This window comes from Oncorhynchus clarkii, chromosome 21, assembly GCF_045791955.1.
Source record: "Oncorhynchus clarkii lewisi isolate Uvic-CL-2024 chromosome 21, UVic_Ocla_1.0, whole genome shotgun sequence".
Classification (NCBI taxonomy): Eukaryota; Metazoa; Chordata; class Actinopteri; order Salmoniformes; family Salmonidae; genus Oncorhynchus; species Oncorhynchus clarkii.
In genome coordinates, this window is record NC_092167.1 from 43,690,605 (window position 1) to 43,716,920 (window position 26,316).

The following is a 26,316-nucleotide window of genomic DNA, read 5'->3' on the forward strand; positions in this document are numbered from 1 at the left end:
TATACTGTATCTAGGGATAGTACAGTAGATATGGTTGTTTAGGATATACTGTATCTAGGGATAGTACAGTAGATATGGCTGTTGGGTAGGGCCAGCTATCTGCATTTCCCTGGTCAGGACAAATTAGGAGCCCTAATTCCCCATGTTGTAGACACACTCCAGGTTCTCTCCTGTCCTGTGTCAGGGTCTGTGAATGGAGAGAATGGAGGAAAGTAATAGAAAACCTTGGATATTTAGATGTAGACTTGTGTAATGGACAGCAGATAGGCCCTGGCCAGCTTGCCTTGCCTACATTGTCTTATTAGAAGTCTGCTAGCAATTTAGATCTGTTTCTCATATCAAAATGATCGACCGTGGACCCAATTATCAACCGTATACTCTCCACCCCACTCCTTTAGGCGTCCAAATGACTGCCAGCTGGCATTCTATTCTGTCAAGGACCTACATGTACTGTATTATCAATCTTAAGACTTCCCAGACACACATTCTGTAAAATACACAGGGCGTTTTACAGGGGCCTGCCGACAAGGTCACACGCGCATAGCGGCCGACACTTTGCAGAAAGCACATATATATTTCATAGCAGCAGCGTCTATGACTCTGTACTGGTACCCCCTGTATATAGCCCTGTATATAGCTCTGTATATAGCCCTGTATATAGCCCTGTATATAGCCCTGTATATAGCCCTGTAAATAGCCCTGTATATAGCCCTGCATATAGCCCTGTATATAGCTGCTCTTTAATTCTATTTTTTTTGTACTTTTCTAAAAACTGCATTGTTATTTTAGGGCTTGTAAGTAAGCGTTTTACTGTAAGGTAGTTGTATTTGGCGCATGTGACAAATAAAATGTCATTTATTTTTTATATAGGGTCACTTGGCGTCTGGAAGACTGAATGGGTTTAACCAGAGGTCTGGGCTGGCTGCGGTGCCCATTGTAATTCTCCACTGCAAGATCAGAATAGGGAATTAGATTAGTCCCAAAGGACATCTAAATGACATGCTAATTGAATGTCAACATCCTGTGGTCCTGTGGTCTGGTGCCGTTCAGCGTTTGGGTGTACAGATGCAGGCGTGAATGTAATAGGACTCTCCAACCATGGGGTTGTATGCACAGACCCCGTCTGATTCCTTTATTGATGTGGTGCTCAGGTGTGTGTGTGTGTGTGTGTGTGTGTGTGTGTGTGTGTGTGTGTGTGTGTGTGTGTGTGTGTGTGTGTGTGTGTGTGTGTGTGTGTGTGTGTGTGTGTGTGTGTGTGTGTGTTATTCAAGTGTGTGTGTCGGTGTGTATTAATAGTTGTAGAGGACTCTAGTCAAAACAGACATATTCACAAAACATCTCGGAGTAGCAGTGCTGATCTAGGATCAGTTTGCCTTTTAGATCATAATGAATCAGATTATATGGACGGGGGGGGGGACCTGATTCTAGATCATCTTTGTGACTACAGGCCCTGATATGGACAAGTATAGGATTTAACTAGTTGGAGGTTGAAGGACAAAAGTTTTTCATCCTGTCAGTCCTGTGTTATGCATCCCAAGTTTGCTGCTAAATATTAAATGAATGCTCCCCAGCTATCTACACTGATTCTATCTTGCACTGACCCTACGCACAAGCACACAGGTGGATTGTATTTATCATCATTAGTCATTTAGGTCAACATTGGATCATTCAGAGATCCTCACTGAACTTCTGAGAGTTTGCTGCACTGAAAGTAAAGGGGCTGAATAATTTTGCACGCCCAATTTTTCCGTTTTTGATTTGTTAAAAAAGTTTGAAATATCCAATAAATGTCGTTCCACTTCATGATTGTGTCCCACTTGTTGTTGATTCTTCACAAAAAAATACAGTTTTATATCTTTATGTTTGAAGCCTGAAATGTGGCAAAAGGTCGCAAAGTTCAAGGGGGCCGAATACTTTCGCAAGGCACTGTATAGCTCCACATTGATCTGGTACTGGTACTCCCTGTATATAAACCTCAGCAAAAAAGAAATGTCCTCTCACTGTCAACTGTGTTTATTTTCAGCAAACTTAACATGTGTAAATAATTTTTATGAACATAAGATTCAACAACTGAGACATGAACTGAACAAATTCCACAGACATGTGACTAACAGAAATGGAATAATGTGTCCCTGAACAAAGGGGGGGTCAAAATCAAAAGTAACAGTCAGTATCTGGTGTGGCCACCAGCTGCATTAAGTACTGCAGTGCATCTCCTCCTCATGGACTGCACCAGATTTGCCAGTTCTGGCTGTGAGATGTTACCCCACTCTTCCACCAAGGTACCTGCAAGTTCCCGGACATTTCTGGGGGGAATGGCCCTAGCCCTCACTCTCCGATCCAACAGGTCCCAGACGTGCTCAATTGGATTGAGATCCAGGCTCTTTGCTGGCCATGGCAGAACACTGACATTCCTGTCTTGCAGGAAATCATGCACAGAATGAGCAGTATGGCTGGTGGCATTATCATGCTTGTAGGGTCATGTCAGGATGAGCCTGCAGGAAGGGTACCACATGAGGGAGGAGGATGTCTTCCCTGTTACGCACAGCGTTGAGAATGCCTGCAATGACAACAAGCTCAGTCTGATGATGCTGTGACACACTGCCCCAGACCATGACGGACCCTCTACCTCCAAATCGATCCCGCTCCAGAGTACAGGCCTCGGTGTAACGCTCATTCCTTCTACGATAAACGTGAATCCGACCATCACCCCTGGTGAGACAAAACCATGACTCGTCAGTGACGAGCACCTTTTGCCAGTCCTGTCTGGTCCAGCAACGGTGGGTTTGTGCCCATAGGCAACGTTGTTGCCGGTGATGTCTGGTGAGGACCTGCCTTACAACAGGCCTATAAGCCCTCAGTCCAGCCTCTCTCAGCCTATTGCGGACAGTCTGAGCACTGATTGATGGATTGTGCGTTCCTGGTGTAACTCGGGCAGTTGTTGTTGCCATTCTGTACCTGTCCCGCAGGTGTGATGTTCGGATGTACCGATCTTGTGCAGGTGTTGTTAAACGTGTTCTCCCACTGCGAGGACGATCATCTGTTCGTCCTGTCTCCCTATAGCGCTGTCATAGGCTTCTCACAGTACGGACATTGCAATTTATTTCCGTGGCCACATCTACATTCCTCATTCCTCCCTGCAGCATGCCTAAGGCACGTTCACGCAGATGAGCAGGGACCCTGGGCATCTTTCTATTGTTTTTTTTCAGAGTCAGTAGAAAGGCCTCTTTAGTGTCCTAAGTTTTCATAACTGTGACCTTAATTGCCTACCGTCTGTAAGCTGTTAGTGTCTTAACGACCGTTCCACAGGTGCATGTTCATTAATTGTTTATGGTTCATTGAACAAGCATGGGAAACAGTGTTTAAACCCTTTACAATGAAGATCTGTGAAGTTATTTGTATTTTACGGATTATCTTTGAAAGACAGGGTCCTGAAAACGGGACATTTCTTTTTTTTTGCTGAGATTATCTGCGTTCTTGTGTACTGTGTTTTATTCCTACTCTCGTTGGGAAGGACTCGTAAGGCTACACCAGTTGTATTCGGTGCATGTGGCAAATATTATCTCCCTGTGAAGGACCTTGAAGCAACAGAGAATCATCGTCAATCAATCAGCCCATAGACATGATACAATAGAGAGAGAGAGAGGGTTCTTAGGTCTTCTCTCAGCAGGAAATGGAACAATTAGCTGAAGAAAAGCATCTGCTCAATGGCTTATTATATTCTTATTATTTTTATAATTATTGTATTATTATTGTAGTGGGTATAAATCCTGTTTGGTTATTGAGTCTATGTTACAGTATTTGTCATTCCAGCAGTGGGTAGCTACTTCCTACAGACAATCATTTCTATACAGTACAGGCAACCTAATCTACTGAAACATGATATTACTTGGTTTCTTCCCTCAACCATTACGCACCCTCATGTACTTACCACCCCTTTCCCCCACACTCAAGAGTTCAAAGGGTCAGAGGCCTTTGCAATTTCCACCAATATGCTCCACTCCATAAGTCAATGCCCCTTGCAGAGTAATTATACTAAGCATACCGTAACACACGTGTTTGAGTGTGACATGTTTTTGACATGGTTTTGGACACACCCACTGTCGTCCCGGGTAGGGTATGGTAGGGTACACTCTTAGAAAAAAGGGTTCCAAAAGGGTTCTTTGGCTGTGCCTATAGGATAACCCTTTTTGGTTCCTGGTAGAACTCTTGTGAGTTCCATGTAGAACCCTCTGTTGAAAGGGTTCTACATGGAACTCAAAAGGGTTCCACCTGGAACCAAAAAGGGTTCTTCAATGGGTTCTCCTATGGGGACAGCCGAAGAACCCTTTTAAGTTCTAGATGGAAAAGGTGCTAAGAGTGTAGGGTATGTTGGGGTGTGTTATTAACTTCAAACAATAAAGTCTCATTTTTGGTAGACGGGAATCATTGAATGTATATTTGGGAGACAGGAGTCATTGAATGTATATTTGGGAGACAGGAGTCATTGAATGTATATTTGGGAGACAGGAGTCATTGAATGTATATTTGGGAGACAGGAGTCATTGAAAGTATTTTGGGAGACAGGAGTCATTGAATGTATATTTGGGAGACAGGAGTCATTGAAAGTATTTTGGGAGACAGGAGTCATTGAAAGTATTTTGGGAGACAGGAGTCATTGAATGTATATTTGGGAGACAGGAGTCATTGAATGTATATTTGGGAGACAGGAGTCATTGAAAGTATTTTGGGAGACAGGAGTCATTGAATGTATATTGTATGTATATTACAAACGGAAGCAAGGTTTGACATTTTTATGTTTTAGTCATATATTATATCTGTTTGGGCTTCTTGCAGCCAATTAGAAAAGTATTTGTAATTATGTTCCAGCCCCCTGACCATCCATTCGCTCATGAAAGAAATCGGCCCGCGGCTGAATCTAGTTGATGATCCCTGAACTACAGCATTTAGAACCGTCCTAGAACCGTCCTTTCTCTCCTCTCTTCATTATCTCTTCTCTCCTCTCTTAATCAGCTCTTCTCTCTCCTCTTCATTAACTCTTCTCTCTTCATCAGCTCTTCTCTCTTCTTAGAGACAGACAAGTAGGCCTATTTGGGGAGTCATTATAACCATCCTGTTTGATTTCTGAAGGTGATAAATGTATCATATTTATTATCACACACCTATGCCAGCTTGCTATGCTTAGGACTGGTGCTGAAGTATTTTTGATTGATGATGACGATCAACATCAGCATTTTCAACTTCAGATCTTCATCCAATATCCCTCTCTGAATCATCCTCCAGCCAACTGCCTGTCCTTTCTACTAGGTCACAGGTCACATATTTCACAGCAGGCTGTTTGATGAGTCGACATTGGTGACAGTGTGTCCCAAACTAGAGACGTTCTCTGGTACAGGGAGTAGCAGCAGAGGGGATAGGTTTCAATCCTCTACATACCAGAACGCAGATCAGAGCCCCTCAGTTAGAGAGTCCAGGGTCCTGACTACATACCAGAATCTACATCTGATCCCTTCCCATAGAGTGACCCAGTACCCCCTCCTTCACCCTAAACCTTCCCACAGAGTGACCCAGTACCCCCTCCTTCACCCTAAACCTTCCCACAGAGTGACCCAGTACCCCCTCCTTCACCCTAAACCTTCCCACAGAGTGACCCAGTACCCCCTCCTTCACCCTAAACCTTCCCACAGAGTGACCCAGTACCCCCTCCTTCACCCAAACCTTCCCACAGAGTGACCCAGTACCCCCTCCTTCACCCTAAACCTTCCCACAGAGTGACCCAGTACCCCCTCCTTCACCCTAAACCTTCCCACAGAGTGACCCAGTACCCCCTCCTTCACCCTAAACCTTCCCACAGAGTGACCCAGTACCCCCTCCTTCACCCTAAACCTTCCCACAGAGTGACCCAGTACCCCCTCCTTCACCCAAACCTTCCCACAGAGTGACCCAGTACCCCCTCCTTCACCCTAAACCTTCCCACAGAGTGACCCATTACCCCTCCTTCACCCTAAACCTTCCCACAGAGTGACCCAGTACCCCCTCCTTCACCCTAAACCTTCCCACAGAGTGACCCAGTACCCCCTCCTTCACCCAAACCTTCCCACAGAGTGACCCAGTACCCCCTCCTTCACCCTAAACCTTCCCACAGAGTGACCCATTACCCCTCCTTCACCCTAAACCTTCCCACAGAGTGACCCAGTACCCCCTCCTTCACCCTAAACCTTCCCACAGAGTGACCCATTACCCCTCCTTCACCCTAAACCTTCCCACAGAGTGACCCAGTACCCCCTCCTTCACCCTAAACCTTCCCACAGAGTGACCCAGTACCCCCTCCTTCACCCTAAACCTTCCCACAGAGTGACCCATTACCCCTCCTTCACCCTAAACCTTCCCACAGAGTGACCCAGTACCCCCTCCTTCACCCTAAACCTTCCCACAGAGTGACCCATTACCCCTCCTTCACCCTAAACCTTCCCACAGAGTGACCCAGTACCCCCTCCTTCACCCTAAACCTTCCCACAGAGTGACCCATTACCCCTCCTTCACCCTAAACCTTCCCACAGAGTGACCCAGTACCCCCTCCTTCACCCTAAACCTTCCCACAGAGTGACCCATTACCCCTCCTTCACCCTAAACCTTCCCACAGAGTGACCCAGTACCCCCTCCTTCACCCTAAACCTTCCCACAGAGTGACCCAGTACCCCCTCCTTCACCCTAAACCTTCCCACAGAGTGACCCATTACCCCTCCTTCACCCTAAACCTTCCCACAGAGTGACCCAGTACCCCCTCCTTCACCCTAAACCTTCCCACAGAGTGACCCATTACCCCTCCTTCACCCTAAACCTTCCCACAGAGTGACCCAGTACCCCCTCCTTCACCCTAAACCTTCCCACAGAGTGACCCATTACCCCTCCTTCACCCTAAACCTTCCCACAGAGTGACCCAGTACCCCCTCCTTCACCCTAAACCTTCCCACAGAGTGACCCAGTACCCCCTCCTTCACCCTAAACCTTCCCACAGAGTGACCCAGTACCCCCTCCTTCACCCTAAACCTTCCCACAGAGTGACCCAGTACCCCCTCCTTCACCCTAAACCTTCCCACAGAGTGACCCAGTACCCCCTCCTTCACCCTAAACCTTCCCACAGAGTGACCCATTCCTTCACCCTAAACCTTCCCACAGAGTGACCCAGTCACCCTAAACCTTCCCACAGAGTGACCCAGTACCCCCTCCTTCACCCTAAACCTTCCCACAGAGTGACCCATTACCCCTCCTTCACCCTAAACCTTCCCACAGAGTGACCCAGTACCCCCTCCTTCACCCTAAACCTTCCCACAGAGTGACCCAGTACCCCCTCCTTCACCCTAAACCTTCCCACAGAGTGACCCAGTACCCCCTCCTTCACCCTAAACCTTCCCACAGAGTGACCCATTACCCCTCCTTCACCCTAAACCTTCCCACAGAGTGACCCAGTACCCCCTCCTTCACCCTAAACCTTCCCACAGAGTGACCCAGTACCCCCTCCTTCACCCTAAACCTTCCCACAGAGTGACCCAGTACCCCCTCCTTCACCCTAAACCTTCCCACAGAGTGACCCAGTACCCCCTCCTTCACCCTAAACCTTCCCACAGAGTGACCCAGTACCCCCTCCTTCACCCTAAACCTTCCCACAGAGTGACCCAGTACCCCCTCCTTCACCCTAAACCTTCCCACAGAGTGACCCATTACCCCCTCCTTCACCCTAAACCTTCCCACAGAGTGACCCAGTACCCCCTCCTTCACCCTAAACCTTCCCACAGAGTGACCCATTACCCCTCCTTCACCCTAAACCTTCCCACAGAGTGACCCAGTACCCCCTCCTTCACCCTAAACCTTCCCACAGAGTGACCCAGTACCCCCTCCTTCACCCTAAACCTTCCCACAGAGTGACCCAGTACCCCTCCTTCACCCTAAACCTTCCCACAGAGTGACCCAGTACCCCCTCCTTCACCCTAAACCTTCCCACAGAGTGACCCAGTACCCCCTCCTTCACCCTAAACCTTCCCACAGAGTGACCCAGTACCCCCTCCTTCACCCTAAACCTTCCCACAGAGTGACCCAGTACCCCCTCCTTCACCCCCTTCCCACAGAGTGACCCAGTCACCCTCCTTCACCCTAAACCTTCCCACAGAGTGACCCAGTACCCCCTCCTTCACCCTAAACCTTCCCACAGAGTGACCCAGTACCCCCTCCTTCACCCTAAACCTTCCCACAGAGTGACCCAGTACCCCCTCCTTCACCCTAAACCTTCCCACAGAGTGACCCATTACCCCTCCTTCACCCTAAACCTTCCCACAGAGTGACCCAGTACCCCCTCCTTCACCCTAAACCTTCCCACAGAGTGACCCATTACCCCTCCTTCACCCTAAACCTTCCCACAGAGTGACCCAGTACCCCCTCCTTCACCCTAAACCTTCCCACAGAGTGACCCAGTACCCCCTCCTTCACCCAAACCTTCCCACAGAGTGACCCAGTACCCCCTCCTTCACCCTAAACCTTCCCACAGAGTGACCCAGTACCCCCTCCTTCACCCTAAACCTTCCCACAGAGTGACCCAGTACACCCTCCTTCACCCAAACCTTCCCACAGAGTGACCCAGTACACCCTCCTTCACCCAAACCTTCCCACAGAGTGACCCAGTACACCCTCCTTCACCCTAAACCTTCCCACAGAGTGACCCAGTACCCCCTCCTTCACCCTAAACCTTCCCACAGAGTGACCCAGTACACCCTCCTTCACCCTAAACCTTCCCACAGAGTGACCCAGTACCCCCTCCTTCACCCAAACCTTCCCACAGAGTGACCCAGTACCCCCTCCTTCACCCTAAACCTTCCCACAGAGTGACCCATTACCCCTCCTTCACCCTAAACCTTCCCACAGAGTGACCCAGTACCCCCTCCTTCACCCTAAACCTTCCCACAGAGTGACCCATTACCCCTCCTTCACCCTAAACCTTCCCACAGAGTGACCCAGTACCCCCTCCTTCACCCTAAACCTTCCCACAGAGTGACCCAGTACCCCCTCCTTCACCCTAAACCTTCCCACAGAGTGACCCAGTACCCCCTCCTTCACCCTAAACCTTCCCACAGAGTGACCCATTACCCCTCCTTCACCCTAAACCTTCCCACAGAGTGACCCAGTACCCCCTCCTTCACCCTAAACCTTCCCACAGAGTGACCCATTACCCCTCCTTCACCCTAAACCTTCCCACAGAGTGACCCAGTACCCCCTCCTTCACCCTAAACCTTCCCACAGAGTGACCCAGTACCCCCTCCTTCACCCAAACCTTCCCACAGAGTGACCCAGTACCCCCTCCTTCACCCTAAACCTTCCCACAGAGTGACCCAGTACCCCCTCCTTCACCCTAAACCTTCCCACAGAGTGACCCAGTACACCCTCCTTCACCCAAACCTTCCCACAGAGTGACCCAGTACACCCTCCTTCACCCAAACCTTCCCACAGAGTGACCCAGTACACCCTCCTTCACCCTAAACCTTCCCACAGAGTGACCCAGTACCCCCTCCTTCACCCTAAACCTTCCCACAGAGTGACCCAGTACACCCTCCTTCACCCTAAACCTTCCCACAGAGTGACCCAGTACCCCCTCCTTCACCCAAACCTTCCCACAGAGTGACCCAGTACCCCCTCCTTCACCCTAAACCTTCCCACAGAGTGACCCAGTACCCCCTCCTTCACCCTAAACCTTCCCACAGAGTGACCCAGTACCCCCTCCTTCACCCTAAACCTTCCCACAGAGTGACCCATTACCCCTCCTTCACCCTAAACCTTCCCACAGAGTGACCCAGTACCCCCTCCTTCACCCTAAACCTTCCCACAGAGTGACCCATTACCCCTCCTTCACCCTAAACCTTCCCACAGAGTGACCCAGTACCCCCTCCTTCACCCTAAACCTTCCCACAGAGTGACCCATTACCCCTCCTTCACCCTAAACCTTCCCACAGAGTGACCCAGTACCCCCTCCTTCACCCTAAACCTTCCCACAGAGTGACCCATTACCCCTCCTTCACCCTAAACCTTCCCACAGAGTGACCCAGTACCCCCTCCTTCACCCTAAACCTTCCCACAGAGTGACCCAGTACCCCCTCCTTCACCCTAAACCTTCCCACAGAGTGACCCATTACCCCTCCTTCACCCTAAACCTTCCCACAGAGTGACCCAGTACCCCCTCCTTCACCCTAAACCTTCCCACAGAGTGACCCATTACCCCTCCTTCACCCTAAACCTTCCCACAGAGTGACCCAGTACCCCCTCCTTCACCCTAAACCTTCCCACAGAGTGACCCATTACCCCTCCTTCACCCTAAACCTTCCCACAGAGTGACCCAGTACCCCCTCCTTCACCCTAAACCTTCCCACAGAGTGACCCAGTACCCCCTCCTTCACCCTAAACCTTCCCACAGAGTGACCCATTACCCCTCCTTCACCCTAAACCTTCCCACAGAGTGACCCAGTACCCCCTCCTTCACCCTAAACCTTCCCACAGAGTGACCCATTACCCCTCCTTCACCCTAAACCTTCCCACAGAGTGACCCAGTACCCCCTCCTTCACCCTAAACCTTCCCACAGAGTGACCCAGTACCCCCTCCTTCACCCAAACCTTCCCACAGAGTGACCCAGTACCCCCTCCTTCACCCTAAACCTTCCCACAGAGTGACCCAGTACCCCCTCCTTCACCCTAAACCTTCCCACAGAGTGACCCAGTACACCCTCCTTCACCCAAACCTTCCCACAGAGTGACCCAGTACACCCTCCTTCACCCAAACCTTCCCACAGAGTGACCCAGTACACCCTCCTTCACCCTAAACCTTCCCACAGAGTGACCCAGTACCCCCTCCTTCACCCTAAACCTTCCCACAGAGTGACCCAGTACACCCTCCTTCACCCAAACCTTGTATTGACATTGTAAAGAGGTTGTATTGACGTTGTAAAGTGGTTGTATTGATGTTGTATTGACGTTGTAAAGAGGTTGTATTGATGTTGTATTGACATTGTAAAGAGGTTGTATTGATGTTGTAAAGAGGTTGTATTGATGTTGTATTGACGTTGTAAAGAGGTTGTATTGATGTTGTAAAGAGGTTGTATTGATGTTGTGAAGAGGTTGTATTGATGTTGTATTGACGTTGTAAAGAGGTTGTTTTGATGTTGTGAAGAGGTTGTATTGATGTTGTATTGACGTTGTAAAGAGGTTGTATTGACGTTGTAAAGAGGTTGTATTGATGTTGTAAAGAGGTTGTATTGATGTTGTAAAGAGGTTGTATTGATGTTGTAAAGAGGTTGTATTGATGTTGTAAAGAGGTTGTATTGATGTTGTGAAGAGGTTGTATTGATGTTGTATTGACGTTGTAAAGAGGTTGTATTGATGTTGTGAAGAGGTTGTATTGATGTTGTATTGACGTTGTAAAGAGGTTGTATTGATGTTGTGAAGAGGTTGTATTGACGTTGTAAAGAGGTTGTTTTGATGTTGTGAAGAGGTTGTATTGATGTTGTATTGACGTTGTAAAGAGGTTGTATTGACGTTGTAAAGAGGTTGTATTGATGTTGTAAAGTGTCCTGGGTTCAAGTGACATGGTTGCCATTTTCTGTCAGATCACAGTCTGTGTTCTTGCTGTCTGCCAGGAGGGTGTTACTCTAGTTTCCACACTGATGTTATTGAGGTAGAAAACCCTCAATCATTGTTGTTTATGTATTACCTCATCTACATTCCGTCTTTGTACTGTGTGTGTGTGTGTGTGTGTGTGTGTGTGTGTGTGTGTGTGTGTGTGTGTGTGTGTGTGTGTGTGTGTGTACTATGCGTGTTGTGTGATACCTCATCTCCACAAGGTGTTAAAAGGTCAGGGAGGATTCCTGAAACATCACATCTCTCTCTGTTTCTCTCCTTCCCTTCTCTTTCGGAGAAAAGAAGGCAGGAAACCCTAGCCATCAGTGCCTGTGAAAGAGAGGAACTCACTTTGTTTTATTAAATGAGTGGAAAAAGGAATGAGGTTTCCAGCGGGCGGGTCCAGGGAGTGATGTCATGGGGATGTGTGTATTGTGTTGTTGCCATGGTTAATGTATTATTTCCATGCTGAGAGAGAGAGAGAGAGAGAGAGAGAGAGAGAGAGAGAGAGAGAGAGAGAGAGAGAGAGAGAGAGAGAGAGAGAGAGAGAGAGAGAGAGAGAGAGAGAGAGAGAGAGAGAGAGAGAGAGAGAGAGAGAGAGAGAGAGAGAGAGAGAGAGAGAGAGAGAGAGAGAGAGAGAGAGAGAGAGAGAGTACAGCAAACCACCCTGCGGCACAGTCCACCAGAGAGAGAGAGACATGATAATGTTTCATCTCGGTTAGATGCTGCCAGTCACTCTGTGTAGTGTGTGTGATGCTGTCAGTCACTCTGTGTGGAGTATGTGATGCTGTCAGTCACTCTGTGTGGTTAGTGTGATGATGTCAATCACTCTGTGTGGTTAGTGTGATGATGTCAATCACTCTGTGTGGTTAGTGTGATGATGTCAATCACTCTGTGTGGTGTGTGTGATGATGTCAATCACTCTGTGGTGTGTGTGATGCTGTCAGTCACTCTGTGTAGTGTGTGTGATGCTGTCAGTCACTCTGTGTAGTGTGTGTGATGCTGTCAGTCACTCTGTGTGTTGTGTGTGATGCTGTTAGTCACTCTGTGTGGTGTGTGTGATGCTGTCAGTCACTCTGTGTGGTGTGTGTGATGCTGTCAGTCACTCTGTGTGGTGTGTGCGATGGCTGACCTGATGTCATGCCGTGCTCATGGAGGTCAAATGCTTTGAATTTCCACACACATAAACACATGCTGAGAGATGCAGACACCCCACACACTCTCTCTGCGTCTCAGTGATATGTTGCTGGCAGCCACAGTGGTTAATGAAAACAAGACATGTAGAAAAGGCTCTTGGTATCACAGTTGTTCCTCTCACTTGTTCCAGACTGTGAGATAGATCTGGTGTTATCAACCGTGTCCGTTCCTCTTCTTTGGACCTCTCTTCATGGATTCCAGCTATCCATCTGTACCACCCTCTCAGGCATTTCAGATAGAGTTATCCATCTGTACCACCCTCTCAGGCGTTTCAGATAGAGTTATCCATCTGTACCACCCTCTCAGGCGTTTCAGATAGAGTTATCCATCTGTACCACCCTCTCAGGCGTTTCAGATAGAGTTATCCATCTGTACCACCCTCTCAGGCGTTTCAGATAGAGTTATCCATCTGTACCACCCTCTCAGGCGTTTCAGATAGAGTTATCCATCTGTACCACCCTCTCAGGCATTTCAGCTGATTGTGAAGAAGGCACTGCATACCTAAATGGTGGTTAACCCATTCAATTGTTGGAAGTATTTATAGAATGTGATCTTTCTTTTTTATACAGCAAAACAACAAAACACACTGCTATCTTTGATTCGATGTCTCATTGTGTTCCTCTCTCTCCCCCCCGTGCAGTGTGTGGCGTTGACCTGGCCCACGGGGGGTTCTTTGTGCGTCAAGGGGAGTACATCTGCACCCTGGACTACCAGCGGATGTATGGCACGCGTTGCTTCAGCTGTGAGGAGTTCATCGAGGGAGAGGTGGTGTCAGCGCTGGGAAAGACCTACCACCCACGCTGCTTCGTCTGCGTCACCTGCAAGTAAGGAAGAAGGGACACACACACACACAGACACACACACACACACACACACACACACACACCTACACACACACACACCTGTGTGTGCGTCTCTGTGTGTTTGTGTGTGCGTCTGTGTGTGTTTGTGTGTGTGCGTCTGTGTGTGTGTGTGTGTGTGTGTGTGTGTGTGTGTCTGTGTGCGTATCTGTGCCTGTGTGTGTCTGTGTGTGTTTGTGTGTGTGCATCTGTGTGTGTGTTTGTCTGTGTGTGTATCTGTGCCTGTGTGTGTCTGTGTGTGTGTGTGTATCTGTGCCTGTGTGTGTGTGTGTGTGCCTGTGTGTGCGTGTGCCTGTGTGTGCGTGTGTGTTTGTCCCTACTCTTGAACCTGAGCAGCCTGGCTGTGACAGTGACCATTTCAGATCCAGTGGGACTTACGTAGAGCATCAGGTGATAAACATAGCATGATAACAACTCCCATCTTTCACACTAATATCAGCCAAGACAATATGGAATCATCTCTGCTCTATTCTACTGAATCCACTGCCAGTCTGGTAGTGAGATACTTCATCCTCAGTGCTGCAGTACAGTTTGGGGTGATGGAGTCTTCCCTAATGCTGCTCACCTAAAGGCATTGATACAGACAGTGTCTGTGTGTGTCTGTGTGTGTTTGGGTGTGTCTGTGTGTGTCTGTGTGTGTGCGTCTGTGTATGTTTGTGTCTGTGTGTGTATCTGTGCCTGTGTGTGTCTGTGTGTGCGCGTCTGTGCATGTTTGTGTGTGTGTGTATCTGTGCCTGTGTGTGTTTGTGTGTGTGTGTGTGTGTATCTGTGCCTGTGTGTGTGTGCTGCTCACCTAAAGGCATTGATACATTTATGCATGGTCAATGTGGGGGTTATTTGTTCACGGTGCTAGATTTCACATGATCTAATACCGTGAGAATTTAGTTGAAACGGAAAAGGTCTTCGTCAGTGGCCTTCGTCCTTCAGTGGCCTTCGTCCTTCAGTGGCCTTCGTCCATCAGTGGCCTTCGTCCATCAGTGGCCTTCGTCCGTCAGTTGTCCTCGTCAGTGGCCCTCGTCAGTGGCCCTCGTCAGAGGCCCTCGTCAGTGGCCTTCATCAGAACTAATTTTCTTTGTCAATGTTGTTCCCCCCAAAAATTGTTGCACGTCGAATCACGTTGGTTGACCGCCCTTCACATGTTACCCTGGAAATGTCAGCCACAGACATCATCGTCTGCAGTCTTACTCACCCAAACAGTAAAAGATGCTCAGAGTTTAATAATGACTAGTCCATTGTTGTGAACTGACCGTGTCTTGTGTTGCGTGTTGATTGACAGACAGCCATTCCCTGCCGGTGACCGTGTGACATTTAACGGTAAAGAGTGTGTCTGCCAAAACTGTACACAGCCCCAGTCTGCCAACAGCCCTGCTCCCATACAGGCTGTCCACAGTAAGTTACCCTACATACACTCATGTCCTGTCTCTCTGTCTCACGTCATCATTCTATACAGTATAATATCAGTCCATCTCCTTCTCTTGCTTCACATCCTGATAAATCTCTCTATTTCTCTCTCTCTCTCACCCCTCCTCTCTCACCCTCTCTCACCCTCCTCTCTCCCTGTAGACTGCTGTGGCTGTGGGAAGGAGTTTAAGAATGAGCAGTCTCTGGTAGCGCTGGATAAACACTGGCACCTGGGCTGCTTCAAGTGTAAGGTGTGCAACAAGGTGCTCAACGCCGAGTACATCAGCAAGTGAGTCTCTCATAGCCTTAACACCTCAACACCTCAACACCACAACACCTCAACACCTCCTCAACACCTCCTCAACACCACCTCAACACCTCAACACCTCAACACCACCTCAACACCTCAACACCTCCTCAACACCACCTCAACACCTCAACACCTCAACACCACAACACCTCAACACCTCCTCAACACCTCCTCAACACCACAACTCCTCAACACCTCAACACCTCAACACCTCAACACCTCCTCAACACCACAACTCCTCAACACCACAACACCACAAGAGGCCGACGCGTCAGCTTGAATTAAAAAGTGATACTAGCAAGAGTAGTGTTCAGGTTTCTGTTTTCTTTGAAGGAATCACATCACTCACCTGTAACCAGATAACTCCGATCACATCACTCACCTGTAACCAGGTAACTCAGATCACATCACTCACCTGTAACCAGGTAACTCAGATCACATCACTCACCTGTAACCAGATAACTCCGATCACATCACTCACCTGTAACCAGATAACTCAGATCACATCACTCACCTGTAACCAGATAACTCCGATCACATCACTCACCTGTAACCAGGTAACTCAGATCACATCACTCACCTGTAACTAGGTAACTCAGATCACATCACTCACCTGTAACCAGATAACTCCGATCACATCACTCACCTGTAACCAGGTAACTCAGATCACATCACTCACCTGTAACCAGGTAACTCAGATCACATCACTCACCTGTAACCAGGTAACTCAGATCACATGACTCACCTGTAACCAGGTAACTCACATCACATCACTCACCTGTAACCAGGTAACTCAGATCACATGACTCACCTGTAACCAGGTAACTCACATCACATCACTCACCTGTAACCAGGTAACTCAGATCACATGACTCACCTGTAACCAGGTAACTCAGATCACATCGCTCACCTGTAACCAGATAACTCCGATCACATCACTCACCTGTAACCAGATAACTCCGATCACATCACTCACCTGTAACCAGGTAACTCAGATCACATCACTCACCTGTAACCAGGTAACTCCGATCACATCACTCACCTGTAAACAGGTAACTCAGATCACATCACTCACCTGTAACCAGGTAACTCAGATCACATCACTCACCTGTAACCAGGTAACTCCGATCACATCACTCACCTGTAACCAGGTAACTCAGATCACATCACTCACCTGTAACCAGGTAACTCCGATCACATCACTCACCTGTAACCAGGTAACTCAGATCACATCACTCACCTGTAACCAGGTAACTCAGATCACATCACTCACCTGTAACCAGATAACTCAGATCACATCACTCACCTGTAACCAGATAACTCAGATCACATCACTCACCTGTAACCAGGTAACTCACGTCACATCACTCACCTGTAACCAGGTAACTCAGATCACATCACTCACCTGTAACCAGATAACTCAGATCACATCACTCACCTGTAACCAGGTAACTCAGATCACATCACTCACCTGGAACCAGGTAACTCAGATCACATCACTCACCTGTAACCAGGTAACTCAGATCACATCACTCACCTGTAACCAGGTAACTCACGTCACATCACTCACCTGTAACCAGGTAACTCAGATCACATGACTCACCTGTAACCAGGTAACTCAGATCACATCACTCACCTGTAACCAGGTAACTCACTTCACATCACTCACCTGTAACCAGGTAACTCAGATCACATCACTCACCTGTAAACAGGTAACTCAGATCACATCACTCACCTGTAACCAGGTAACTCATCGCATCACTCACCTGTAACCAGGTAACTCAGATCACATCACTCACCTGTAACCAGGTAACTCAGATCACATCACTCACCTGTAACCAGATAACTCCGATCACATCACTCACCTGTAACCAGGTAACTCAGATCACATCACTCACCTGTAACCAGGTAACTCAGATCACATCACTCACCTGTAACCAGGTAACTCAGATCACATCACTCACCTGTAACCAGGTAACTCAGATCACATCACTCACCTGTAACCAGGTAACTCAGATCACATCACTCACCTGTAACCAGATAACTCCGATCACATCACTCACCTGTAACCAGATAACTCAGATCACATCACTCACCTGTAACCAGGTAACTCAGATCACATCACTCACCTGTAACCAGATAACTCAGATCACATCACTCACCTGTAACCAGGTAACTCAGATCACATCACTCACCTGTAACCAGGTAACTCAGATCACATCACTCACCTGTAACCAGGTAACTCAGATCACATCACTCACCTGTAACCAGGTAACTCAGATCACATCACTCACCTGTAACCAGATAACTCAGATCACATCACTCACCTGTAACCAGGTAACTCAGATCACATCACTCACCTGTAACCAAGTAACTCAGATCACATCACTCACCTGTAACCAGGTAACTCAGATCACATCACTCACCTGTAACCAGGTAACTCACATCACATCACTCACCTGTAACCAGGTAACTCAGATCACATCACTCACCTGGAACCAGGTAACTCAGATCACATCACTCACCTGTAACCAGTTAACTCAGATCACATCACTCACCTGTAACCAAGTAACTCAGATCACATCACTCACCTGTAACCAGATAACTCCGATCACATCACTCACCTGTAACCAGATAACTCAGATCACATCACTCACCTGTAACCAGATAACTCAGATCACATCGCTCACCTGTAACCAGGTAACTCAGATCACATCACTCACCTGTAACCAGATAACTCAGATCACATCACTCACCTGTAACCAGATAACTCAGATCACATCACTCACCTGTAACCAGGTAACTCAGATCACATCACTTACCTGTAACCAGGTAACTCAGATCACATCACTCACCTGTAACCAGGTAACTCAGATCACATCACTCACCTGTAACCAGGTAACTCAGATCACATCACTCACCTGTAACCAGGTAACTCAGATCACATCACTCACCTGTAACCAGGTAACTCAGATCACATCACTCACCTGTAACCAGGTAACTCAGATCACATCACTCACCTGTAACCAGGTAACTCAGATCACATCACTCACCTGTAACCAAGTAACTCAGATCACATCACTCACCTGTAACCAGGTAACTAAGATCACATCGCTCACCTGTAACCAGGTAACTCAGATCACATCACTCACCTGTAACCAGATACCTCAGATCACATCACTCACCTGTAACCAGATAACTCAGATCACATCACTCACCTGTAACCAGGTAACTCAGATCACATCACTCACCTGTAACCAGGTAACTCAGATCACATCACTCACCTGTAACCAGGTAACTCAGATCACATCACTCACCTGTAACCAGGTAACTCAGATCACATCACTCACCTGTAACCAGATACCTCAGATCACATCACTCACCTGTAACCAGATAACTCAGATCACATCACTCACCTGTAACCAGGTAACTCAGATGTGAAAATAATTTTGGACATTTTGAATCTGGTCGTGTCACTGTCTCTCTTTCTCTGATATCACCTGTCAGAAGTGTCAGAATGTCACAGAGTATGTATTGAAAGCTGCCTGTGATCTCTGGTGTGTGTGTGTTGTACTAGGGATGGGATCCCCTACTGCGAGGTGGACTACCATGCCATGTACGGCATCCAGTGTGACAGCTGCAAGAAGTACATCACTGGGAAAGTACTGGAGGTAGGACGCGTTATAACACCTATCTATGGATGGAGTGATGGATGATTGAGGTATATGAGGCAGAGTGCTATGTCTTCAAAGTGGAAACATTTTCAGATTCACACAACAAAAGGTCCCCATGGTCTTGCCACTCTAAGATGTATACATTAGTAGTAACCCTCTTTGTTTGACTTGTGGCGTTCAGTCGGCTTTCACTCTCCCCTTCACTCTGACTCTCTCTTTTTCTCTCTTTTTCTCTCTCTCTCTCTCCTCTCTCTCTCGCTTTCTCGCTCTCGTTCTCTCGCTCTCTCGCTCTCGTTCTCTCGCTCTCGCTCTCTCTCTCGCTCTCTTTCGCTCGCTCTCTCTCTCTCCCTCTTGCTCTCTCTTGCTCGCTCTCTCTCTCACTCTCTCTCGCTCTCTCTCTCACTCTCTCTCACTCTCTCTCGCTCTCTCTCGCTCTCTTTTGCTCACTCGCTCTCTCTCGCTCTCTCGCTCTCTTTTGCTCACTCGCTCTCGCTCTCTCTCTCTCTCACTCGCTCTCTCTCTCGCTCTCTTTCGCTCCCTCTCTCTCGCTCTCTCTCTCTCGCTCTATCTTGCTTGCTCTCTCGCTCTCTCTCTCTCTCACTCGCTCTCGCTCTCTCTCTCGCTCTCTTTCGCTCCCTCTCTCTCGCCCTCTCTCTCTCTCTCTCACTCTCTCTCGCTCTCTCTCTCGCTCTCTTTCGCTCCCTCTCTCTCACCCTATCTCTCTCTCTCTCTCGCTCTCGCTCTCTCTTACTCGCTGTCTCTCTCTCGCTCGCTCTCACTCTCTTTTGCTCACTCGCGATCTCACTCTCTCTCTCTCGCTCTCTCGCTCGCTCTCTTTCGCTCACTCGCTCTCGCTCTCTCTCTCACTCGCTCTCGCTCTCTCTCACGCTCTCTTTCGCTCCCTCTCTATCTTGCTCGCTCTCTCTCTCTCTCTCTCTCGCTCTCTTTCGCATTCTCGCTCTCTCTCTCTCGCTTTCGCCCTCTCGCCCTCTATCTTGCTTGCTCTCTCGCTCTCTCTCTCTCTCACTCGTTCTCGCTCTCTCTCTCGCTCTCTTTCGCTCCCTCTCTCTCGCCCTCTCTCTCTCTCTCTCTCTCTCTCTCTCTCTCTCTCTCTCTCTCTCTCTCTCTCTCTCTCTCTCCCTCCCCCTCAGGTGGAAACATAAGACTCATAGGAAATGTAATGAGCATGCAACTCATCCAGTTTATATGTTATTTCAGCTACATGCTTCTAGGTCCTACAGGGTCACGTTGGTAGCCTGCGGCCTGCCAGCCTCAATCAGTCAGTCACAACTCAAAGGCACTGTGTCTGTGTGTGTGTCTCTGTGTATGTGTCTGTGTGTGTGTCTCTGTGTGTGTGCTGTACAACAATGTGTGATTTCATCGCAGAGGGTCAATGTGGCTTCCTCAAGGCAGTTTAGGTGCGCATGCTACGCCCTAATCCCCACTCTTGTATTAACACACATGAACCACAATTCAAAACAGTGTCAGCAGACAGAGATAGTCAGCTTCTAACCTAGAGAGCTATGATAGGGCTCTGCTATCTATTGGCCTTTAGAACCCATGCAGATCAAGTCACAGTACATTACAGTCCAACACTGGGTTTAGTTAGGAGGGTCACAGCCACCAGTCTGTCACCTGTCCTGTCCTGTCCTGCACTGTGGACTGTGTGGAGCCTTGCCTAGGATTCCTGACTGCACTTAAATGTCATGGCATTTAGGATTGATTAAGGAATGGAACCGCAGAGGGACACGTCAACAGAGGGGCCTTGGTGAGGCTTGAACTGGATGGTTTGAGGGTTGTGGTTAAGTGGTCTGAATGGTCTGCAACAACATATGGATCAATTGGCTCCTGTCAAACGAGTTTAACACTTGGAAGCTTGGAAGTAAGTTTCTGTCTGCATTGATGTCCAAATTGAGTTATCGACATAGCCTTGTTCTGTATCCAGTGTTGTTCTACATATATAGTGCTCAGAATGCCCCAATGAATGTGGTGTTTACACTAGAGAGGTGGCACAGGGTCACAGTAGGGTTCAGGAAGAGGAAGGAAGAGGAAGAGGAGGTTTTTATGGATCTGTGTATGGTTGGCTGGTTTGAAGACAGGACAGAGAGAGAGACAATGTATTACCAGCTGGGCTTCGTGCATCCAACCACTCTGTTCAACTGATGTGAGTGTTCTCTGTGTGTGCCTGTGTGTGCCTGTGTGTGTGTGTGTGCCTGAGTGTGTTTGTACCTGTGTGTGTGTGTGTGTGTGTGCGTGCGTGCGTGCGTGCGTGCGCGCGCCTGTCTGTCTGTCTGTGTGTGTGTGTGTCAGCCTCGTTGCTCTACTCTGCCTCTCTCACCAAAATCCATTCTGAGACTAAATGGATCACCTCCCCTGCCTCTCAGCCTACTCCTAAAACTGTGGGGGAGAGAAGAGCAAGAGCGATAGAGATGGATAGAGAGAGGAAGGGAGAGAGGGAGATGGATAGAGAGATGAAGGGAGGGAGAGAGAGAGGGATAGAGATGGATAGAGAGACGAAGGGAGGGGTAGAGAGAGAAAAGGAGGGAGAATTGGAGAGAGAGAGGGAGTAAGAGGGAGACTTGGAGAGAGGGAGAGAGGGAGAGAGAGAGAGGGAGAGAGAGGGAGTAAGAGGGAGACTTGGAGAGAGGGAGAGAGAGAGTGAGTAAGAGGGAGACTTGGAGAGAGGGAGAGAGACAGTGAGTAAGAGGGAGACTTGGAGAGAGAGAATTGCAGTCTGAATCCTTAACTGCCCTCTCGTCTCTCTAACAGTTCAACGTCTGGTTGCCACCCCCCCCCCCCCCCCCCCCGATCCCCGACCCCCCCACTTGCACCACTGAAATATCAGTAACCCAAAACACAACGGTATCAAACACCCCAAACATGGCAACCCATGCCTCCTCATGATTGTAGGACGTTTTCCGTCCGTTGTGATAGAAAACACTTCTGTCCTCTCCTCTGTCGTACTTTCCTTGTTTCAATAATAATCCCATTCCAGTCTGTTATCGCTCCAGATCAGCAGTGCAGTGGTGTTTCAAAGGGACCTTCCTCTCTCTCGTTCTACCTTCCTCTCTCTCACGCTCCACCCCCCCTCTCTTCCTCTCATCATGTTATCCAGGAAAGATAGGCTATTTCCTGATATTATCATGAGACAGGATCAGCTTCCCTTTCCCCCCATCTTAACCTTAACCATTGGTAGGAGAAATGCTAAACTGACCCGAGGTCAGTGTTCAAGGGAAAATGTTCTCCCTATAGTCCCGTGTAGCTCAGTTGGTAGAACTTGCAGCTCTAGGGTTGTGGGTTTGAATCCCGCAGGGGACCAGTATGGGAAAAGTATGAAAATATATGTACTCACTACTGTAAGTCAATACTGTGAGTCACTAATGTAAGTCACCTCCTTTATGTCACTCTGGATAAGGGCGTCTGCTAAATGACTAGAATGTAAAAATCTATTCCCCGAGGGAACACGCTAAGGAGTGCAGTCTACATTAAACCAACAAAGCACAAGAGAGATAATGTAATTTTGTTTGCAATAACAATGTTGTATATGTATATATCGAGAGAGAGACACATATATGTAGGCAGGAGAGAGAGAGAAAGAGAGAAAGAGAGAGAGAGAGAAAGATAGTGCCTTCCACACCATGACACCAGCTCATTATAAACAGGTCATTTCTACCACCTCCAACAGCTCTGTGGAATTCATCACAGTCTCAGGACTAACTGATATTCCATCCTTTAGCAGGTCAATGTGAAGACATACGTAAGAGCACATAGACAGCGTTCAGATCTACAATAAACATCGACAACGTCAACATTGGTGTCATGTCATCTTCTAGACGTCATGATTAGTCTCATAAAGGTTTGGATGGCCATAACTGTAGACATTCTTAGTGATCCCGTAGCCGACCTGCAGTACTGTGGCCCGTACCACAGCACCCCCTCGTGGCGATGTTGGATAACTGCACTTTGTTTTGAGCTTCATCCGACTCCACTTTAATTAGTGATGTTAATTGGAGAAGCTTACAGAATATTACTCTAGGTAATGGTTAAACCAGCCGCATCAGCAGCCTACTAACCAATAACACATCCACACGAGGCCTCTAGAAGTGCTTTAGACTTCGTATGTTGTTTTGCCTGGTTGTAGGATACCGCTTGTAAAGTGTTTGTAAACCTGCTGTGGGTTGTCTTATTTCTGCCACCATTTGTCAGTAATTTCTCTCACTGTCGATTTCCTAGGTTGTAACCTCTTGTTTCGATGTCAGTGAAGACTTTTTTAACCTTTGTGTGACCTCTGACCTCTTGTCTGTACCAGGCTGGGGAGAAACACTACCACCCGTCATGTGCCCGCTGTGCCAGGTGTGAGCAGATGTTTGGAGAGGGAGAGGAGATGTACCTGCAAGGTAAACCAACCTCTCTTTTCCTCTCTCTCTCTCACCTTCTCCCCATCTCTTTCCCTCCCTCTCTGTCTGCCTGTCTGTCTCTCTGTCTGTGTCTCTGTCTGTCTCTCTGTCTCTCTCTCTCTCTGTCTCTCTCTGTCTGTCTCTCTGCCTCTCTCTCTTTCGCGCTCTCTCTCTCTCTCTCTCTCTCTTTCTCTCTCTCTCCTGCTCTCTCTCTCTCTTTCTTTCTCTCTCTCTCCTGCTCTCTCTATCTCCTGCTCTCTCTCTCTCTCTCTCTCTCTCTCTCTCTCTCTCTCTCTCTCCTGCTCTCTCTCTCTCCTGCTCGCTCTCTCTCCTGCTCTCTCTCTCTCTCTCTCTCTCTTAACTCAGATAAGCACCAACAGCCTTCCATCAGCACAGAAACCTATCTCACTAATAGCCCAGCTGCCATAAAGGCATAGAACTACAGAACATCTGGCCAATGCTAATGAATTGGATGACAGTGTTAGTGAATGTATCACCTCACGCAACATCAGCCTTGTGAGTCACCTCGTTTCTTATGTATTGTTCCTGGAGCAATGTTGCTGTAAGTTTGTCCCCAGTCTGTGATTTACAAAAAGCCTGTCTCTCTCTCCCTGCAGTATGCTATCTGACAGATTTACTTCTGGAATTAGCTTCCTTAGACTTGGGCTGGTATTAGCATATGTCACAGTGACAGGGAGACAACTGGGGATAGGACAGTCTGATGAGTCACTGGCGTATTTTGGATCTCTCGTCTGCCAAACTCATGATGCTCTGTCAGGAACAACCGATGCTCTGGGGAAAGACTATGCTTTGTGCAGTATATGACATTTGAAATGGATGTATTTCATTGTATTTCTCTCTCTCTCCTCCCTCTCTTCTCTCTCTTTCTCCCTCCCTTTCTCTCTCCCTTCTCTTTCTTTCTCTCTCTCTCTCTCTCGCTCTCTCTGTTTCTCCCTTTCTCTCTCCCTTCTCTTTCTCCTTCTCTCTCTCTTTCTCTTTCTCCTTCTCTCCCTATCTTTCTCTCCCCTCCTTTCCTGTCTGTCAGGTAACTCCATCTGGCATCCTCCTTGCAGACAGGCAGCCAGACAGGAGGAGAAGAGTAAGGTGAGTTCTCTCTCAGAGACATGTTTGAAAATAGACTACCAGGACTAGTGAAGTCTCCATCCCTCTAAACAGAAACTCTCAGCCAGTTTCAGTCATGTCTATGGGCAAAATGTCCCCTCCCCTTCTGAAATTCAAAAGATGCGAGCGCTTGCAAAATTGTGATGTGTCCAAATGATCAGTGATGAAAGGTTTCTCAACAGTTTGTCGACAGACACTACTACCATTTTAATGTTACGTGCATCTGTCCACAAGAAATGACTCTAAAGCAGCTCTACAGTTGAACTAAGGCTGTGTTACAGTATTGAATGAGAAGTCATACTCATTACAGTATAATGTTTAAACCTCACATCATTTTGTATGTCAACTTCTATTCTGTCCCATTAGAGATGGGACTGTGTTGACTGGGACTGTGTTGACTGGGACTGTGTTAACTGGGACTGTGTTGACTGGGACTGTGTTGACTGGGACTGTGTTAACTGGGACTGTGTTGACTGGGACTGTGTTAACTGGGCTAACTGGGACTGTGTTAACTGGGACTGGGTTGACTGGGTCTGTGTTAACTGGGACTGTGTTAACTGGGACTGTGTTAACTGAGTTAACTGACCCTGTTGACTTGGACTGTGTTGACTGGGACTGTGTTAACTGGGTTAACTGGGACTGTGTTGACTGGGTCTGTGTTAACTGGGACTGTGTTAACTGGGTTAACTGGGTCTGTGTTAACTGGTCCTGTGTTAACTGGGTCTGTGTTGACTGGGACTGGGTTAACTGGGTTAACTGGGTCTGTGTTGACTGGGTCTGTGTTAACTGGGACTGTGTTAACTGGGTTAACTGGGTCTGTGTTAACTGGGTCTGTGTTAACTGGGTTAACTGGGTCTGTGTTAACTGGGTCTGTGTTAACTGGGACTGTGTTAACTGGGACTGTGTTAGCTGGGTTAACTGGGACTGTGTTGACTGGGACTGTGTTAACTGGGTTAACTGGGTCTGTGTTAACTGGGACTGTGTTAACTGGGTTAACTGGGACTGTGTTGACTGGGACTGTGTTGACTGGAACTGTGTTAACTGGGTTAACTGGGACTGTGTTAACTGGGTCTGTGTTAACTGGGACTGTGTTGACTGGGACTGTGTTGACTGGGACTGTGTTAACTGGGACTGTGTTAACTGGGACTGTGTTAACTGTGTTGACTGGGACTGTGTTGACTGGGACTGTGTTGACTGGGACTGTGTTGACTGGGACTGTGTTAACTGGGACTTTGTTGACTGTGTTAACTGTGACTGTGTTGACTGTTAACTGGGACTGTGTTAACTGGGACTGTGTTGACTGGGACTGTGTTAACTGGGTTAACCGGGACTGTGTTGACTGGGACTGTGTTAACTGGGTTAACTGGGACTGTGTTGACTGACACTGTGTTGATCTTGATTACCTGAACAAAGGGCACCTAATAATTTCACTTACTGTGCAGTAAGTTAGTAAGCCCTGGTCCCAGATCAGTGCTCTCTCCCCTTCCCCTCCCCAATGTAATACACCTGTCGTTCCCAGAAGCAGGTCCGGATACAGGTCAATGACGTCCCTGAGCAGCAGGTTTGTGATGCATGTTCAGCCCAGACCCCCTCACCTGCACCCTCTGCATGGGGTTGACCCCATGACGCTTGACAGGCTTTACACTCAGTAGCTAGCCACGCCCACATTACCCTTGGGCTGATCATGTGATCCAACCCAAACA

At 48.1% G+C, this 26,316-nt stretch overlaps 1 protein-coding gene across 9 annotated transcripts in view; it reads left to right on the plus strand.

Annotated features, from left to right (window-relative positions):
- Nucleotides 1-26,316, plus strand: part of LOC139379084 (actin binding LIM protein family, member 2) — a 138,690-nt gene that overhangs the window by 55,868 nt on the left and 56,506 nt on the right. For 5 of the 9 annotated variants that reach the window (XM_071121872.1, XM_071121879.1, XM_071121870.1 and 2 more), the window contains exons 3-9: nucleotides 13,490-13,673; nucleotides 14,986-15,098; nucleotides 15,273-15,399; nucleotides 18,998-19,091; nucleotides 23,404-23,491; nucleotides 24,537-24,595; nucleotides 26,133-26,174. In XM_071121872.1, coding sequence (XP_070977973.1) covers nucleotides 13,490-13,673; nucleotides 14,986-15,098; nucleotides 15,273-15,399; nucleotides 18,998-19,091; nucleotides 23,404-23,491; nucleotides 24,537-24,595; nucleotides 26,133-26,174 — 707 coding nt within the window. The remainder of the gene's footprint in view (nucleotides 1-13,489; nucleotides 13,674-14,985; nucleotides 15,099-15,272; nucleotides 15,400-18,997; nucleotides 19,092-23,403; nucleotides 23,492-24,536; nucleotides 24,596-26,132; nucleotides 26,175-26,316) is intronic. The other 4 variants (XM_071121875.1, XM_071121877.1, XM_071121873.1 and 1 more) reach the window with 3 other exon arrangements.